Source organism: Panulirus ornatus, chromosome 29, assembly GCF_036320965.1.
Source record: "Panulirus ornatus isolate Po-2019 chromosome 29, ASM3632096v1, whole genome shotgun sequence".
Lineage (NCBI taxonomy): Eukaryota > Metazoa > Arthropoda > Malacostraca > Decapoda > Palinuridae > Panulirus > Panulirus ornatus.
In genome coordinates, this window is record NC_092252.1 from 15,651,324 (window position 1) to 15,672,211 (window position 20,888).

The 20,888-nt window shown below is 38.9% G+C and overlaps 1 protein-coding gene across 1 annotated transcript in view; it reads left to right on the top strand.

Annotated features, from left to right (window-relative positions):
* Positions 1-934: 934 nt before the first annotated feature.
* The window catches only part of LOC139758149 (uncharacterized), a 30,686-nt gene continuing 10,732 nt past the window's right edge, over positions 935-20,888 (top strand). The window contains exons 1-7 of the mRNA XM_071679303.1: positions 935-1,139; positions 4,700-4,826; positions 6,039-6,549; positions 8,806-8,965; positions 10,212-10,357; positions 11,866-11,963; positions 13,417-13,688. Of these exons, the coding sequence (XP_071535404.1) occupies positions 1,037-1,139; positions 4,700-4,826; positions 6,039-6,549; positions 8,806-8,965; positions 10,212-10,357; positions 11,866-11,963; positions 13,417-13,688 (1,417 nt within the window). The 5' untranslated portion in view covers positions 935-1,036. The remainder of the gene's footprint in view (positions 1,140-4,699; positions 4,827-6,038; positions 6,550-8,805; positions 8,966-10,211; positions 10,358-11,865; positions 11,964-13,416; positions 13,689-20,888) is intronic.

A 20,888-nucleotide genomic window follows, 5' to 3' on the forward strand; every position in this document is an offset into this window, starting at 1 on the left:
ATTTTTTTAGATCTGGTCAACATCATACACACACACACATATATATATATACATATATATTCATATAGATAGATAGATAGATAGATAGATAGATAGATGGAATAGATAGATAGATATATAGATGTGTGTATTTGTGTGCTGATAACCAAGAGAAAAAAATGATAAGTTTGGGACTTACCATGTTTAGTTTTTTTTTCGTGGCTATCAGCAAAAATACTAGATCAAGCACATCATTGTGACTCACTGCAATATATAAAGTTTCTGTTCGGACATGGCGGTGATGGGATGTGCAAGGCTTCGTGCAGGTGTTATAACATAAAGCTTTATAATGAATTGTTACTTTTGATGAGGCACATTGTCTCCATGAAAAATGAGGTGCGTTCGAGAGCTTCAGTAATACATAGAATTCGATAGGTATTTTAAAGTCAGTCTTTAAGAAATGCATTATGAGTTAATCCAATTATATCCGTTTTGGTAATTTGCATCTAAAATATGACAAAAGACGTTGCATTTTTTTTATATGATGCTGGTAAAGTAGTTGAGAATCTACCTCTCAGAAACACCATTGCTTTCTCTATTTTTTTTTTTTTCATATTCTGACAGACACCTACCTAGACACTTGCAAATGTTATGGTTATCTTATCAGTATTCTAATCTTGAAACTTTCTTTTTGCTGTCTTCATAAAAGAAATATATATCTAAATGATTCCTATGTAATTCGTTTTAACCAATAACATCAAAGGTTTATATGGGAATTATATTTTAATTCATTGGCTTCTCAACAAGTAGTAAATCAGGAAAATCAGAAATCATAATACTCAAATAAGATATCAACCAATCAGAAGAAAGATTAAGATAAAACTTCTCTCCTATTGGCTACTCTCAGTAAACATTGGGACTAATCGAAAACAAACACCTCCTTATCTTCAAAACTTTTTTTTTGTGTTTTCATCCCTCGAGAAGCCTCTCGGAAAGGGAGATAAGATGGTGGGTTATGACCTTCAGTTGTAGCTGTCAGAAATGGTAGCCAGACGTCATGGGAGATGAGAGGTCAGACACCTCTAGTTTATGGCCCAGAGATGAGCTAGAGTTTGTTAATGAATTCACCGTGGGCCCGGAACCTTCAAACCCACCTGAAGGTAAGCTCTTGTCCTTCTAACTCTTAGACGGAAAAGTCCTGTTTTAATCCCGTGTGATTCCGTATAATCAGTTGCTGATATTACGTTTCATTTAATGCACTTGCATCGTTCCATATTTGCATTAGGAATGGTTAAATTATTATTGCTTAGCGTTATGGTGTTCAAGGTAGTGCCACTGTCACGCGGGAGATTTTGTCGGTTCTCCACGACAGATTGGGGGTAAATATGTACTTTCCTTGCAAACCATGAACTGGCACGTTTTACGTTGAGATTTATGTTAGAAATGAGAAATTTATGAAGTCGGGATAACATTTATCCCAGTAAATGCATAAGTACTTCCTCGGTACCCAAAGGAAACTATTTAGACTGGGGAAGGCGTTGAAGATATTGGAAAATTTAGGAATATATATATATATATATATATATATATATATATATATATATATATATATATATATATATATATATATATATATCCACACCCAGGCCCCAGAGACCTTTCCATGGTTTACCCCAGACGTTTCACTTTCCCTGGTTCAGTCCATTGACAACGTGTCAACTCCAGTATACCACATTGTTCAACTTCACTCTGTTCAGTTCATGTCTTTCACCCCCCTGCATGCTCAGGCCCAGATCGCTCAAAGTCATTTTCACTCCATCCTTCCACCTCCAATTTTGTATATATATATATATATATATATATATATATATATATATATATATATATATATATATATATATGTATGTATGTATGTATGTATGTATGTATGTATGTATATTCCTGGGAAATTATATGGGAGGGTATTGATTGAGAGGGTGAAGGCATGTACAGAGCATCAGATTAGGGAAGACCAGTGTGGTTTCAGAAGTGGTAGAGGATGTGTGGATCAGGTATTTGCTTTGAAAAATGTATGTGAGAAATACTTAGAAAAACAAATGGATTTGTATGTGGCATTTATGGATCTGGAGAAGGCATATGATAGAGTTGATAGAGATGCTCTGTGGAAGGTATTAAGAGTACATGGTGTGGGAGGTAAGTTGTTAGAAGTGAAAAGTTTTATCAAGGATATAAGGCTTGTGTATGAGTAGGAAGAGAGGAAGATGATTGGTTCCCAGTGAATGTCGTTTGCGGCAGGGGTGTGTGATGTCTCCATGGTTGTTTAATTTGTTTATGGATGGGGTTGTTAGGGAGATGAATGCAAGAGTTTTGGAGAGAGGGGTAAGTATGCAATCTGCTGGCAATGAGAGGCCTTGGAAGTGAGTCAGTTGTTGTTTGTTGATGATACAGCGCCTGTGGCTGATTCGGGTGACAAACTGCAGAAGCTGGTGACTGAGTTTGGTAAAGTGTGTGAAAGAAGAAAGCTGAGAGCAAATGTGAATAAGAGCTAGGTTATTAGGTCCAGTAGGGCTTACCACCCATTTAACAAGATTTTGTTAAATGGGTGGTAAGTTTGAATGGAGAAAAACTGGAGGAAGTGAAGTGTTTTAGATATCTGGGAGTGGATTTAGCAATGGATGGAACCATGGAAGTGGAAGTGAGTCACAGGGTGGAGGGGGCGAAGGTTCTGGGAGCGTTGAAGAATGTGTGGAAGGCGAGAACGTTATCTCGGAGAGCAAAAATGGGTATGTTTGAAGGAATAGTGGTTCCAACAATGTTATATGGTTGCGAGGCTTGGGCTAAAAATAGGGTTATGTGTAGTAGGGTGGATGTTTTGGAAATGAGATGTTTAAGGACAATATATGGTGTGAGGTGGTTTGATCGAGTAAGTAATGAAAGGGTAAGAGAGATGTGTGGTGATAAAAAAAAAGTGTGGTTGAGAGAGCAGAAAAGGGTATATTGAAATGGTTTGGTCACATGGAGAGAATGAGTGAGGAAAGATTGACAAAGAGGATGTACGTGTCAGAGGTGGAAGGAACGAGAGGTGGGAGACCAAATTGGAAGTGGAAGGATGGAGTGAAAACGATTTTGAGCGATCGGGGCCTGAACATACAGGAGGATGAAAGGCGTGCAAGGAATAGAGTGAATTGGAACAATGTGGTATAGCGGTGTTGCCTTGCTGTCAATGGATTGAACTAGGACATGTGAAGCTTCTTGGGTAAACCATGGAAGATTTTGTAGGGCCTGGATGTGGAAAGGGAGCTGTGGTATTGGTGCATTATACATGACAACTGAAGACTGAATGTGAACGAATGTGGCCTTTTTTCTTTTTCTAGCGCTACCTCTTGGGGGGATGCTATTTCTTGTGCGACGGAAATGGATGAACGCATTAAGTATGAATATGTACATGTCTGTGTATTTGTATAAGTCTGTGTATATATATGTATGTATACATTGAAATGTATAGGTATGTATATGTGCATGTGTGTGCATGTTTGTATATACATGTGTATGTGGGTGGGTTGGGCCATTCTTTTGTATGTTTCCTTGTGCTGCCTCGCTGACGCAGGAGACAGCGACAAAGTATGATAAATAAGAATTAAAAATATATATATATGTGTGTCAGAAGTGGAGGGAATAAGAAGTGGGAGACCAAATTGGGGGTGGAAGGATGGAGTGAAAAAGACTGAGCGATTAGGGCCTGAACATACAGGAGGGTGAAAGGCGTGCAAGGAATTGAATGAATTGGAATGATGTGGTATACTGAGGTCGACATGCCGTCAATGGATTGAACTAGGGCATGTGAAATGTCTGGGATAAACCATGGAAAGTTGTGTGGGGTCTGGATGTGGAAAGGGAGCTGTGGTTTCGGTGCATTACACATAACAGCTAGAGACCGAGTGTGAATGAATGTGGCCTTTGTTGTCTTTTCCTAGTGCTACCTCGTGAGCACACAGTGGGAGGGGGGTACCATTTCATGTATGGTGGGTTGGCGGCGGGAATGGATGTATGAATATGTACATGTATATATGTATATGTCTGTGTATGCATATGTATGTATACGTTGAAATGTATGGGTATGTATATATGCATATGTGGGTGTTTATGTATATACATGTGTAATTGGGTGGGATGGGCCATTCTTTCGTCGGTTTCCTTGCCCTACCTCGCTAACGCAGGAGACAGCAACAAAGTATAATAAGATAGATAAGATATCTATAGTATTGCAAGTAAATAACATCTAGTACTTGCAGTGGGCATTCAGAACACTCTGTTTAGGGTACAGTATATACACACTGCAATTTGTACATGTATGTCTGATATCCTTAAAAATCCAAAATCTTGTCATTACTTGGCCTGAGAGTTTACAGATTTTTTCTGTTCAATCTGTAAATAAGAGTTTATTAGCTATAGTCTACCTTGTGAACTAAATATAATTGTCTTTAATAATGATATTTTTCCCAAGAAATGATCTATTCTTCCTCGACTTCATATTGTTTTCCCTGAAATCCATTAGTTGCCCAACAACATTTATATGGGCCCGTTGTTACACTTGCAGGGAATGAGAATGTATTTTTTTCTCTTAAATTTTGAATGAATATTTTCAGATGTTTATTTCTGGATCATAATCATTTTAACTCGTGGCTGATATATTAGAATCTCATAATACAAACTCTTGCAGATTCAGTCATTACCAAGGAGAGGGAGGAGGCAGTGTCTGCAGCATTGTCAGTGGTGGTAGCAAGTGCCAGACAGGGGGTGGTGGCCTTATGTGCCAGTGTCGCTCACATCATCAGAGCGAAGATGAGGTAGGAGCTGAACAAATCACGGTGTCCAACTAAAAGTTTCATGGAATAAGTATTCCCATTTTGTTAGCACCTGCTGATGTTTGAAATACTGCACGTTTCACTAAGATGATACCCATATTTGTCTCCCTTGTAGCTGCAATCTGATTTAGTTGTGTGCTGTAGACACATACTACCCTAGGTGAAGAACATGGTAGGATCAGAACATAATCTTTGAACCACATCTAGAATGATTATACTGTATCAAGAAGCTTTCTCATCAGCTTAAAGGTGATACTTCGTGTTACTGTAATATATACTAATGTAGCTTTATATAAGAAGCGGTTGCATAATGCAAAATGCCCTGTTTTCAGATGATTTTTATTTTTCCTTTGTTTTTAGCTGAATGGGCTGGAGACTGGGACCCCATATATTGTACTGAAGCTTCAGGAAGGGTTTCAAGTAAATTCAAGCACTTTTATGGTCATTCTCAAGGGTTAAGATGGCTAAGACAAATTGTTTCAGATAAACCCAAGAGTTATTTAATGTGCATAAGAATGCTGTAACAGTATTGTGAAACATACTACATGTACAATGACCATTATTCACTAGCCCTGCCTCATTGAAGTTCTCAGTAGGTATCTGTGTAAGTACAAATATCCAGCTTACATAACATAGCCTCTTTCCCTCCTTAATTCAACAAGTTCACAGATACGAGGTTGACAGTATTTTAAAGTATTGTGATTGATGGATTTTAGTTAGCTTGGTTCACAACAGAAATGCTCATTAGTCATTCATTTCAGAACTTCAGTAGTTAACTCCTCATTTGATGCTAATTGTGCTGCCAGTTACTTAGGCAAATCATGGGTATGTCTGCATGGCTTATTCATTATTAAAAAATTAGAAATCTAATTCTTAAAAACAGCCATGTGAGAATTTTTTCATCGCTGTAGTAGTTGCTTATACTTAAAGCTAGTGCAGTGAGGAGTTTGTCTTTGTTTTGAAAGTGGCTCGTACTGAAAAGCACTACAATGGGATGTTTCTCTTTGCTATGTTTTTTCCATGGAATGTTTTTCTTTAAGACTCATTTAGTTGTTGAATCTGCAAAATCTATTATTTTGAGTGTACTGCATTCAACAGATTGCTCAAATTTGTTTTGAGAGGTTCTTCCTATGTGAAATAGCATATTGACATCCACAATATCCAGATTTCTTATATCTTTGAATATATTTACAGATTACAGCATCGTGTAGAAGATTTAGAGAAGAAATTGGCAGCATTGGAAAAGAGCAGCACCACTGATGTGTCTGAGGCATGCCACTGTCCCTATCCTAGTCAGGCTGCAGACTCACACAGTTTGCTTGAATCTCCCACATCCCAAAGATGTGGGTCAGCCCCTCCAAGCTTCATTGTAGGCTCACTGAAGTTTTCCAGAAGTGATAACCAAAATAGTGGAAGATGTTGCCAAATTTGTGATCCTAGAAATGTGGTTTGTGACAATAAATGTGGTAACTGTCAGCTAATACATCACCCAGAAAGAAGGACATCGAATGTTACCATACATGACAATAGCTCAAACACATACCATAAAACTGGTGAAAAGAAGGCACCATTCCTCAGAGGTCAAAGTCATGCCTCAACTCGTAGCCTCAACATTAGTCGAAGTCCTCCCTCATCAAGTTTTATGAGAAAGAAATACAGTACCATCAGTCTACGGAGAGTACGACGCACAGGCCTAAGTAGACATGTATGTTAACATTATTCCTTATTTCTCTGATTTTTGGCAGAGTGCTAAATGCAATGCCTCCAGCTTTACACTTCCCTTGATGTCTCCATGGGAAGGAATTTACAAAGGACTTTTTTTACTATAGAGATGTTGCATAGGGAGTCTTCCTTTTATGTAATGTAAGTGAAGACTCAAGGAAGTGGTAAATTCTCTGTTTTGATGTTGATATCCATTTGGTGAGTGCTAGAAATATGAAACTGAAAAGCAGCTTCACAGGAAGATTGATATGAATACAGTTAACCATGTGAAGAGGAGAAAGCTTTAAGTCATAACATCAGGTTGAGGAAAAAGGAAGTTTTATGGATATCAGGAACTAAGTTAAGGGCTAGATTACCAAGCCAGTAGCAATGTCAAGACCTCTCATTGATAATAGTTAATAAAAGATTAGGTTGTTGACAGATGTTAAAAAGTTATTGCAGATGATTTTATGATAAGGTACAATACACAAAACTTTTCAAAACAGAGAAAAGGCTTAAAATCTGTTACCCCAAAGCTTAATATAAAATGGAAAAAATATCTTGGAGCATTGTTTTAAAATTGTAAGGAACACAGCTGAATGTGCACTGTTTATATCCCATGTATACATGAATACTGTTGTTAAGGGGAGATGTGAGGAATTAATGCATAAAGCATAGAGGATTCATTCAAAAGTTAAAGGACAGCAACAGCAGATCATTGATATCTGGGATATTTCTAAGATATGATGCCAATTTACAGAATCACCATTATCAATGACAGGGGAAAGGAATTTTGCTCAAGTAAGGAAACTAAATGTTATTAGTCAGTGGTAAAATTTCAGTTGAGACTGAAGTGTATTTGTGAGGGATGGGTTTCATGGTACAGCCCAATTAAGCAGAGTGGTAGAAAAAAACATAAGAATATTGACAGTGAAAATCATCAGAAGCAAAGATAAACTCGTGTATGACATACCCACCTGATTGGTTTGTATAATTTCACAGCAGGTCAGTCAGGTCAGGTTCCTTTAGGATAAGTATGTGAACATCAATTAGAATTCGGTTCCACTCATACATGTCACTAGCAGAAACTGGATGTAGAGACAAAAACAGAAAACAAAATTGCTATAGTCTGTGAGAATGCCATAGGTATGAAGTTAGAATTAAAGTCCAGTTGCATCTGTTGATCTAGAAAATATAAGTTAGACCTAACTCTAAAAAAGATTATCCTTTAGAAAGGTATATTGGTCCTGGGGTGGAAGTGACATTCCTTCAAGTGCTTTTGACAGATGCTGGTTTGTATGAGCTTGTAGAGTGTGAGATGAGTAATGAATGTAAGAGAATGGAAGCTGTAAACATTTTCAGAAAAGAAAAGGTATGTTACTTAGATATATGAATTGCATTGTTGGGTTGTTACTAAATTTGTGAATGGAGTAGAATGGTGTGAGGTGAAGCTTAGATGATGATGCAGATTATTATGTGGGAAGTGAGTCAATGTTTTAAGAAAATGTTTGATTGTAAGTATGTTGGCTCAAGGTTATTAGCTGCAAAAACCATATTATGAATTTCGAATGACTAAAGTTTGCATATGCTTCATGTAGTGGTGAGAAAATGTGTATGTTGTATGACAAATGAATGGATGGGAGACAAATTAGAAGTGATGAATATAGGGTCCCAAGTATAAGAGAAATTGTATGAGAAGCTGAGAGAATGTGATAGAATGAGGAAAGTGAAATTGAGATGTGGAGGCATCTTAACTCTCAGGGTTTGCAGTTGCAATCCATGTGTGAATGTTTTTTACCCTCATTGTTTTCTTGTGCAAATTGCATGTTTTATATTGCAGATCATAACAATTTCAGTTTAAATGTGTATTGCTATTGTTTATATGCTTATACAGTATCAGAACAGTTCTGCTTGTATGCCTGGCAACAAACCATTTCTCTTTATTTTCCAGAGAGTGATAAAAGTAAAACAAATGAAATATGCAGTTGATAAGAAACCAGAGATAATTAGCAGATATAAACAGTGATCCTAGATAGATTGTGTCTACAGTGACATTTCACCTCCTTTCTCTCTTCAATTTGTAAATAATTATCATTTGTCTTAGAAAGAATGGAAGGATATTACAGAGTATGGAAGCTTATGGTGTAGTGTTGATGTAACCCTAACATAATTACCATATGTTAAACGAGAAACATTGTCAAGGAAAAATGATGAAACTATTTTCAGCTGTTGCTTTGGATTGATTTCTTTCATATATCAGGGGACATCAGGGATGTGGAGTTGCAGTGACAGTCATGGAAGCAGTGCTAACAGTTTAGAGCATCGGGGCTCCGCCAGTGGGACTAGCAGTAGGTCCTGTGTAGTGACTGTTGCTGAGGTCTATCCTCCACCAGTACCATCCCTTACTCCTATAAATACAGGTACCATTTTAATTCTTTGATCAGGTCTTTTCTATGCCTTTTTCTTTATACATGTTTTGGCAGAGAAATCTTGTAGAACCTCCTTTAATTACCATGGTCACAGTACAGATTTGCTTTCTTTCATTTTCCAAGCTATTATTATATTCCATGTATAAAGAAAATGGATTTGTTTTGGTTGTAAGAACATTGTTTTGAAATGTATTAATTTCTTTTGTACAATTTACAGTCATGATGATGTGATTTTGCATATTATTACCAAATTTTCCATTAGTCATCGTGGTTTTACTTTCTCCCAGCTTAGTACATTGTCCTGAACAATGTTAATGTGCCTAAAATATGTGATGATAAAGGCTTTCATGAGTATGATTCATAGGGTGCAGTGTTTAAAGATTCACTAAGTCCTAGCCTGGCTTGGGCCCTTGTCTGAAGATGGACCATCACCCCTTATTTCACTTTTTTGTAGTAGGTGTGCAAAAAATATATGGTTATGAATAATTCCACATGAAAAGAGCAGTTACTCAGTAGTCTTTTGTTTAAATGCTTGACTTTATATAGATGTTTAGCAGTGAGATTGGCCATGCACTTGACTCTAAAGAACTCTTAGCATTTGTGTATCCACTGACATTATCAAGACATTTAGATTTAGTTTTCATTGAGTGGTTCAACTAATCCTCTTTTGTCTTTTATTACTTTTAGTAGTTAACTGATTTGGAATTTGCCAAATATTCCTCTGTAGTAATGGATAGAAACTAATGCATAAATGTTTTGCCTCAGGCGAGGCAGAATACTTTTGCTTCAACATGATTGTTAACATACGAAATGATTTTCCAGTAAAGTTTATAGTAACACCATAATTATATTTAAGATATTAGGTCCACAGCTGACATTATTTGCTCCTTTTGAATATGTGTTTCCATGTGTTTTTTTATGCACCATTGGCAGGGCTTTTAAATTAGACCATAATGAAAGTAACTACCAGCATGAGAAAGCTCATTAGGTGTACTTTTGTACCTTATTTTCATTTCACATTTTGAGGATTGTTTGTGTAATGGAAGCCGAATGTTTAAAGAAATATAACTTATATCCAATATCCAGTTGCAGTTAATGCTGTACATATATGCTGATTAACCTACACTTTAACTTTGCTTAGTATCATCAAGAAAATCCATTGCACAAATTCTCTCTGTTGTAGTTATAAACTGATAAGTACTTTTTAGGCTTACTGAAAGAATGTGGCTCTTTACAGAGAGTGATACTGTGAGACTGTTAGCCCGAAAACTGACGAATGTTCTGCAAGGCAGTGAAGCTGTGCTGGAGGACAGTGTTCATGATGCCTCCCCCTGTGGTTCTAATGTCAGTGATACCACAGTGCCTGAAGCTGCAGCTCACGAGGTATTCTTTTCATAAGAACTTTAGACTTGTATATTCATGCAATCCATTTTTCAAAACTTTTAAATGAGATGTTTAGCAGGTTTGCAGGGTTAGTGACAGCTGCTTAGTGAGCCAGCACTTCACTGGTTGCCAAGCTGCATTCCTCTGACCCAAGTAGCTGTCTTTTTCTCTGCCAAACCCACATGTGGACTACAGGCATTCTGTCCACAGACATACAATCTTTCCTTGTCATATGTAACACTTTATAACACTTAACTCACACAGCCCATTTTTCATAACTAGATTTTCCAGCAGTGAGCTCTGTTTGCTAGCCCTGCTTTTTGGCAAAATGGTAGGAGCAGTAGATAGAAGTGGAAGGTAGGAACATGTAGGCAGGAGCATGAAGGAGAAAGAAAAATTAGGTATAAGTTGTTGGTAAAAACATTAGGTAGTAGTAGTCAGTAGGAAGATTAGGTAGGAGCCTCGGCAAACACTGCACTGGAGTTGCCCTCTGCCAGTGGTCTGTAGAGGGTGAGGCACTAAAGGCTAAGAATTGGCACTGGAGTTCACTAGTTATGGAGACTATTGCCATAGCCAACCCCTTGAGGGAGTTCCAGTTGGAACAGGCATCAGATATATAGAATTGAATAGAATTAAATGAGAAGGATATCATGAAGTTTCACATATTTACAATAAACTAAACAGTTTTTTCAGAAAAACAGATTTGTTTTTCCAAGTATGATTTTAAATTGCACGCCAGTGAGAGGGGCTACATATTATGCCCCAAGTCAGAGCAAGGATGTGTTGTGATACTTCTTTTTGTATCTACTAGAAGTTAATTTTGGAAGCTAACATTTGACTTATTTTAAGGCTGTGCGCATATTCCTTTATCATCCTGATGCCTAAAGAATGATGCGATATCAAATGCTTTCTTGGAACCCTAGGATTTCATAGAAAATATTCTAAAAACCCTTGTTAATTGATGTCACAATACTACTCTGGTTTTCACGTTCCTAAGCGGTAAAGGATGGCTGATTAGAGGATTAAAGAGAGGGCTTTGATAATCCACCTTTATATATTGATGTATTTTGGGTATGTAAATGTGGCACATTTAGAACATTTGGTAATTTTAGTATGCATGTGTAAATCTTTATCTTTCATTCCAAGTTGTTATTCTTATCAGGATTGAGTTGCTGACTGTAGTCGGAAGTAACAGCTTTGTCATGACCAATGATGTTCCACCCTGTTCAGTTCTTCTCTTTGTGGGATTGGTTTTAGTGATCTCTGATCTATGATCTCACTAACAAGGATGAGCATGGCATGTTCATCAGCAGAATGGATTTTTCCCCAACTTCTTGGTTGTACTGAAACTACTCTCTTTAGTTCTTTCTGTGAAAGACAGTCCAAGCAGAATTGAGTCTATTTTTCAGGGAAAAATGATACTCTCCTTCATCTAGGTAGATTTTTGTATGTGTTTTGATAAGTTCTTTGGTATTCTTAGCAATAAGCAGATATGTGTTTTTCAACAGCAACTGTGTGCTCCGTATCCCCTGGCTGGCTGTGAGTGTGTTGTCTGTACCCATCTGGCCAGCGACCCTGAGTGTCATTTGTATGTCCTCACAACAAAGTAAGTTTGAAAGTAAATATTTCTAACCAGTCATTAGAGTCCTGTGGGTGTCTGAGAGAGCTCTTGCTTAGTGGAGAGTTAAAGAACCACCTTACCCGCAAATTGAGGTGTGCAGTGAGGATTCGTTTTCTTTTGGTCATCACAAAGCATATAAGGCCAATAGGACTCAATGAACCTGCAGTAACTAATACATGCTTATTCAGGCCTGTTTTATTTTCGTATCTGGGTTAACCCTGTCTGAATATTACCATCACAGGTCTGATTTTGCTCATTCCGTAGGAAATAACTACAGGTGACCCCTTACTTATTATAGTTAGACCTACAATTTTTGACCTTATTATGGTAAGATATTCAACGCTTTGTTATGAAATAGACTTTATATAAGAAGATTTTGTCCAAATGTAGGCTAATGTAAGTGTTCTAAAAATGTTTAGGTAGGCTAGGCTATCCTATGATGTTCAGTAGGTTAGATGTATAGTATTAGATGTATTGAATGTACTTTCAACTTACAGACTTACAAGGGGCGTCTTGGAATGTAGCCCCATCATAAGTTGAGGAGCACCTGTGCTTCCATAGAAATGAATTTGCCCATTTTAAGAACTTTTTACTTGTTACAATGTTTCATTAGTTTGTGGCATTTATTGAAGATGTTTTTCTTTTCTTTCCTTGGTACATTTTACCATTATGATTATTTTCTTAGTTATGATCATGTTAATTCAAGGAAAAAGTCTTGAGTTCAAGTATTTTAACCCTGATGTTGTAGACCTTGTTGATTTAGCAGAAATCAGGCAAAATTTGAATGGCAGTCAAAGTATGAATACAAGGACAGCTGACTGAGTGAATTGGAATATCTCGTTGGGAAGAAAATATTGGGTATTAAGTGGCTAGGAGTGTTATAAGGATAGGATAATTCAGGGGTCCATGATCAAAAGTAGCTCCAGGGCCTGTTTGTGGTTTGGGTTAGGTCAGCAGACACTGCCTGTCTTGATGTTTATCACAATTCAATGAAACCCACTGCAAATGTTCTGAAACTGGTGTTGATAAAAGTCCATGTTTGAAACTGGGCCCATGCATATTGAGGGAACATGAGGCAAGGTCCAGAGAACTTGATAATTGGTGTAGGTAGGCCAGGAAACTTGACATTTCAGAGCAGTGCCTTTCAGGCAAGGCCTAAAACTTACAGAAAAGATCTGTGTCTTGGAAGTGGTGGGTTCATATGAGAGTGGACGACTGAGGAGGAAATGGAAGGATGGAGTGAAGACTGTCAGCCCTCTTGGCCATCATAACTTTCTCTAGTCATCCCTCTCAATCAGACTGTGTTCATTATCACACATTTTATCATTTCTCACATTATCCACCTGCTTATGCCCCATACCACATGTATATTATGTCTATAATGTTTTTATAATGTGTTGGTTATAATAATCTGCTGTCTTCTGAATTTTTTTCACAGTGAAGGATCATTACTCCCGAGAGGTAGCAAAGTTCTCGTTCAGGGTGATCACATTGGCACAGTTGTCTACCTTGGACACCATAAGCATCCATTAAGATATTCAAGTGTCAGTCAGCATCATATACAGCCATCAGCAGCTACCAGTATCAATCAGACAGTCATTGCTGAAGCTTCAGATAGCTCTTCCAAAAACATCATAAATGAAACTTGTGAAGCACTTGATGTCTCTTCTCTTAGTCCTCTTGGAGTGACCATCACACTCTGGCCACCAGGTGAGCAGGCATTTTTGGACATATTATCTAATTGAATGAAAGCAGAAGACATCGCAGATGTAAAGCCAAGCAGCTATATATGTCAGCAAATCATCCACAATGTGTTGCAAAGTGTTCATCACTGGAATATATTATATACTGGGGAAGATTCTTTGTGCAACATCATACTTTAAACACTGGGAATGGCATGGCATGATAAGTCAAAGTTAGAAAAATACCTCTATATGCAAAGCCCATTCACACCAGGGAGCTGTATTTCTGTAGCTCTGTCTTCATAAAATCTTCTCCCAGTTCCTTAGGATGGACCTCGCTATGCAAAATGATTCCATTTTTTCAGTCCTGAATCATTCCTATGACATCCTTGTCAGAAGTATTCCTAAAAGTAATCAATTAAGTCATTGCACCTGCCCATCTCTTTCATGATCTGTCTCACTTCCTCGTACTTTCAGCCATCTCTTTGATCAGCACATCATTTGCCGTGTATTCTACAAAACCATACCAGTGTAAAATACTTTCAGTCATATGCCTGTCTGCTGATATTTTCCAGAACACATATCCTTCATACATCTTTGCTTGTTATTCTTATTATCATCCTGATTTCAAATGTACTCGTATACAGGACGCACAGCAGCATTGCTTTCACATTTTTTATATACTGGTGGATGATATTAGCTTTACTTCATTTATGTGTATATTTTTTTTTTTTTTTTTTTTTTTATACTTTGTCGCTGTCTCCCGCGTTTGCGAGGTAGCGCGAGGAAACAGACGAAAGAAATGGCCCAACCCCCATACACACGTACATACACACGTCCACACACGCAAATATACATACCTACACAGCTTTCCATGGTTTACCCCAGACGCTTCACATGCCTTGATTCAATCCACTAACAGCACGTCAACCCCTGTATACCACATCGCTCCAATTCACTCTATTCCTTGCCCTCCTTTCACCCTCCTGCATGTTCAGGCCCCGATCACACAAAATCTTTTTCACTCCATCTTTCCACCTCCAATTTGGTCTCCCTCTTCTCCTCGTTCCCTCCACCTCCGACACATATATCCTCTTGGTCAATCTTTCCTCACTCATTCTCTCCATGTGCCCAAACCATTTCAAAACACCCTCTTCTGCTCTCTCAACCACGCTCTTTTTATTTCCACACATCTCTCTTACCCTTACGTTACTTACTCGATCAAACCACCTCACACCACACATTGTCCTCAAACATCTCATTTCCAGCACATCCATCCTCCTGCGCACAACTCTATCCATAGCCCACGCCTCGCAACCATACAACATTGTTGGAACCACTATTCCTTCAAACATACCCATTTTTGCTTTCCGAGATAATGTTCTCGACTTCCACACATTTTTCAAGGCTCCCAAAATTTTCGCCCCCTCCCCCACCCTATGATCCACTTCCGCTTCCATGGTTCCATCCGCTGACAGATCCACTCCCAGATATCTAAAACACTTCACTTCCTCCAGTTTTTCTCCATTCAAACTCACCTCCCAATTGACTTGACCCTCAACCCTACTGTACCTAATAACCTTGCTCTTATTCACATTTACTCTTAACTTTCTTCTTCCACACACTTTACCAAACTCAGTCACCAGCTTCTGCAGTTTCTCACATGAATCAGCCACCAGCGCTGTATCATCAGCGAACAACAACTGACTCACTTCCCAAGCTCTCTCATCCCCAACAGACTTCATACTTGCCCCTCTTTCCAGGACTCTTGCATTTACCTCCCTAACAACCCCATCCATAAACAAATTAAACAACCATGGAGACATCACACACCCCTGCCGCAAACCTACATTCACTGAGAACCAATCACTTTCCTCTCTTCCTACACGTACACATGCGTTACATCCTCGATAAAAACTTTTCACTGCTTCTAACAACTTGCCTCCCACACCATATATTCTTAATACCTTCCACAGAGCATCTCTATCAACTCTATCATATGCCTTCTCCAGATCCATAAATGCTACATACAAATCCATTTGCTTTTCTAAGTATTTCTCACATACATTCTTCAAAGCAAACACCTGATCCACACATCCTCTACCATTATTATATTAGTTGGGTAGTAATTAATAGGCATCCATCAACCAAGGAGGCCATTCAGGCCAGTGATCAGGCATATCAGGCTTGGAAAAACTCTCCATCTCTGGCTTCCATTCAGCTTTTATCACTGCCCGTAATCACTGCAAGCACGTTATCCATGAGGTGAAGCGTTCCTTTTTTCAAAGGAAGTGCGATAACCTCTTCTCATCATCCACTGATAGGTCTTTCTGGTTTTTAGCCAAGAATCTCTAACAACTTCTGTCATTCTGCCTTTCCTTCACTTTTCTGTTCTGATGGTACTATAGCTGTCTTTCCAGTTGACAAAGCATTTCTCTTTGTTTCCTGTTTCTCCTCTAATTCCATCTTGGATGACTCTAACACTCCTTCACCCCCTGGTGCTGTTCTTACTAATCCTGTGCCCCTTCCCGTAATCTCTTTTTGGACTGTCCGAAAAGTACTTCTTTCTCTGGACACAAGCAAGGCTTATGATCCTGATGGCATACATCCCCATGTACTGAAAGAGTGTGCCTTTGAACTTGCATCTGTGCATGCTTGTCTGTTCTGTTTCTGTTTGAAAACCAGAACTTTTCCATCTCCTTGGAAGCATGCAATGATATATCCCATCCCTAAGAAGGGTGACTGTCCTAACCCCTCTAATTATTGTCCTGTTGCTTTGACATTTACCATTTCCAAAATCTTTGAATCCCTTCTCGACTCCCATATCCTTAAATTCCTTGAAAATCACATTCTTCTCTCTGATCGCTGATATGGTCATCATCCATGAAAGATTTTGGTTAGTCATGTGTAGTAGCCCTTGATATCTAAGGCTTTTGACAGGGTGTGGCATTGGGGTCTCATCTCTAAACCCCCTTCTTTTGGCCTTCCTCCCTCATTTTTCTCCTTCATATCCACATAGCTTCTTTTCTGACCTATCTATCTCTGTGGTTGTTGATGGGTCAGCCTCCCCACTTTTTTCCATCAACAGTGGTGTCTCTCAGGGTTCTGTCCCATTCCTTACACTTTTTCTTCTTTTTTCGACAATTTCCTCTCCGCAAATAATCCAATACACTCATACACTCATGACTGAACACTTCATTCATGGACATCCCTCAATTCTGCTCCCTCTTCTCTCACTCAATATGCATCTTGTCTTGACATGGCTTCCTCATTAAACTCAGACTTGGACAGGATATCTCCATGGGGTACACAAAATCTTGTTAAGTTTAATGCCTCCAACACCCAGTTTATACCCATCTCTGTATTAAAAACTTCTCAACTCTCTTTTCTCCTTTGACGGTTCTGTAGCTCCATCTCTTGACTCAATGAACATACATGGTATCACTGTAACACCCATTCTTTCTCGGAAAACCCACATTACGGGAATAGCTAAGTCTGCCTCTAAGAAACTTGGTGTCAATTTTAGATGTTGAAACTTCTTTTCTTAACAGCTGCTCCATTTATACAAGGAATTGATTCGACCTTGTATGGAGTACTGCTTTCACATTTGGGGTGGTTCAAGGGCTGCATCCTTGCTTGACAGAGTTGAGTTGAAAACAGTCCATCTTATAAACTGTCCCAGGCAGACTTTCAAACTTTACCCCCTTGCCCTACATCATAATGTTATTTAACTTTCTGTCTTCTGTAGATATTACTTTGGTTTTTGCTTCTGAGAAATGGCTTCTCGTGTGCCCACGCCACTAGGTGGACCAAGCAATACTTGGCAAGCTGCTGCCTCACATAATTATTGTGTGGCCATCAGCAACTCTAGGGTGGACCGTTTTGATACCTGCTTCTTTCCCAACATGCTGAAGTTTCGGAACTCTCTACCTCTGGGTTCCAAAAAAAAAGGTCAATCTTTACTCACTATATGCAATTTTAAAGGAAATCAAGTCAGATAACTATGAGCTGGCTAGATACTTTCCCTTGTCTTTTCTTTTTCCTTTTCACACTTCTCTCCATATTTCAATTTAGGCCCGGACTTGATATGGACTTTTGTCTGTGACTAGAGCCTTCAACACAAAAAAAAAACAATATCCACTAGGGTAGTGGGAGAGTAAGTGATGGCTGCATAGTGAGCCAGCACTTGAGTTATCAAGTTGCACACCTCTGACCCAGATAGCTGTCTTTTCTTTATGCCTCATCCACACATGGACTGCTGGCATTTTTTTTCACAAACATACACTTTCTCCTTATCACACATTTCACTTGACAGCACTTAACTCACACAATTCATTCTTCGTAACGAGATTTTTCTCCAGAGTGCATTTTGGTGAAATGGTAGGAACAATAAGTAGAAGTAGCAGGTGGGAACTTTAGGCAGGAGCATTAGGTAGGAACATCTGGTAGAAGTAGCAGGTGGGAACATTAGGTGGGAATTTTGGTAGTTGTTTAGAACATTAGGTAGATACATTAGGTAGAATTTTTCAGTAGGAAAATTAAGCAGAAGCCTTTGGAAACACTACACTAGAGTTGCCCTCTACCATTGGCCTTTTAAGGACGAAGGCTAAGAAGCGGCACTGGAGTTCACCTGTTATGGAGACTTTTTTGCCATGGCATCAGTTTTGTAGATAGATAGATAGCTGATATTATTATACAACCCCAGAACCCTTTGCATGGGGCTCCTGTAGCTTCAAGGATGTGCTCCATGTAAGAGCAGGGAAGTGATGGAATCCTTTACGAGTGAGACGTTCCTCAGTAAGACAACAATCATATCTGTCCATTAATGATGCAGTCTTGCCAAAGGCGACTTTTCACTTACTGGCTATTCATTATATATCTACATCTCTGATGCCTGTTCCCAACTGCTGGCCATGACAATAAAGTTTCCATATGTACTGAACTCCAGTGTCGCTTCTTAGCCTTTGGTGCCTCACTCTTAACAGGCAACTCTAGTGCAGTGTTTGCAGAGACTTCTACCTATTGCTCCTGCCTAATGTTCCTATATGCTACTTTTTCCTAATGCTCCTGCATAAATGTTCCTACATACTACTTCTGTCTATTGTTCCTACCACAGCCTCACAGGCAAATTCTAGTAGCACCATTTATATATTTGTAGTTGCCCCAGAATTTCTCTTTTAAAAGAATGTTGTAATTACTCCAGGAGACATTTTTCTGCAGCTCCTGCATCTCCAGGGCAGCACCACTTCTATACCAGGGAAATTATGGACTCCTTTCGAGTGAGAAAGTCTTTTATGAGACTGTACACCCAATGATACAGCCTCACCAGTTATGTATGTTTTGGAAATGAATTGTTTGAGGACAGTATGTGGTGTGTAGAGGTTTGATTGATTAAGTAATGAAAGGATAAGAGATGTAATTAAAGAAGTGTAGTTGAGAGAACAGAAGAGGGAACAAGGAGAATGGAGAGACCACATCAGAGGTGGAAGGATGTAGTAAAAAAGATTTTAAGCGATTGGGTCCTGAACATGCAGGAGGGTGAAAGACATGCATGGGATGGTGTGAATTGGAATGGTGAATTGGAATGATGTGGTATGCTTGGGTTGATGTGCTGTCAGTAGGCTTAACCAGGCCATGTGAAGTGTCATGGGTAAACCATGGAAAGGTCTGTGGGGGTTGGTTGTGGATAGGGATCTTTGATTGGTGTATGACACATGACAGATAAAGAATGTGTGAACTGATGTGGCCTATCTTCATCTGTTCCTGGTGCTACCTCGCAGATGCAGGAAACAGCAATCAGGTATGACATAAATGTATATATGAATATGAATATTATCAGACTTCACCTGCTTGAGGTTACAACTCGGATGAAAAGTCACATTTGGCTTGGCTGTATCATCATCAGTTGATAAGAGAAAGTACAGTCTCAAGTAAGAACTCTCACTTTAGAAGTGTCCTTCTTGTCCCTGCCACTGAGTTTAACACAGCCTTGGACCTGCAGGAGTCCCTGGAAAAGGGACCCTGTGTTGTTGATTGGTTAGTTAAGAATTTTAATGAGGTGCCTTAGGATTGGCAGAATGCCTGCACACTGCCATTGTATGAAGGCAAGGGGGACAAAAGTGAATATTCATTTACAGATATTTAAGTTTGTTGAGTGTACTTCTTAAGTTGCATGGGAAAGCTGTAATTGAGAGAGTAGTGGTGTGCACAGAGTTCTAGAATGAAGAGGAACAAATTGGTCTCAGAAGTGGTAGAGGGTGTTTACTTTGATGAATGTATATGATAAATATTTACAGAAACTAGGAACTGTATGTGGCATTATGAGTCTCGAGTATGCATATGGTAGAGATGTTCTTTGGAAGGTGTTACAAATATATGGTGTGGGAAGAAAGCTGTTAGAAACAGTGAAGGGTTTTTATTGAGACAGTAAGGCCTGTGTGTGAGAGGGGAGAGAGAGTGCTTCCAGTTGAAGGTGGGTCTGTGGCTGGGGTGTATGATGTCACAATGGCTGTTTGATTTATTTGTGGATGGGATGGTGAAGGAGGTGAATTCGATGGTTTTGGAGAGGGGCAGGTCTGCAGTGTTTTGGAGGTAGGGTGTTCCTGGGAGATGAGTCAGTCATTGTTTGCTGATGACTCAGTGCTAGTGTGTGAAAGGAGAAAGTCGAGAGTAGATTCGAATAAAAGCAAAGCTATTAAGTTTTGCACTGAAAGGAGATAGGTCATTTGGAGTATGAATTTAATTGAAGATAACCTTGAGGAAGTGGGATGTTTTAGATACCAGGGAGTGGAAATGGCAGTGATTGGAACTATGAAAGCTATAGGGAGCTATAGGCTGAATGAGATGGCTAAGGTTGTGAGCAGTAAGAAGTGTATGTAAAGAGAGGTCATTATCTGTGAGGGCAAAGATGGACATGTTTGTTGGTATATTGATCCCAACAGTCTTATATGGTTGCAAGGTGTGGGATCTTGATGAGAAAGTATGGAAGAGGGTGGATGTGTTGAAAAGGAAATGTCTGAGGACAAGACAATATGTGGTGTTGGGAGGGTTGATCGAGTAATAGATGTCAAGGTAAGATAATAAGAAGAGTACTGTTGAAAGAGCTGAGGAGGGTGTGCTGAAATGGTTTAGACATATAGAGAAGGTGGCAAAGAAGATATATGCATCAGAAGTGGAGGGGATAAGGAGAAGGGAAAGACCAAACTGAAAATGGAAGAAATCTGAATTC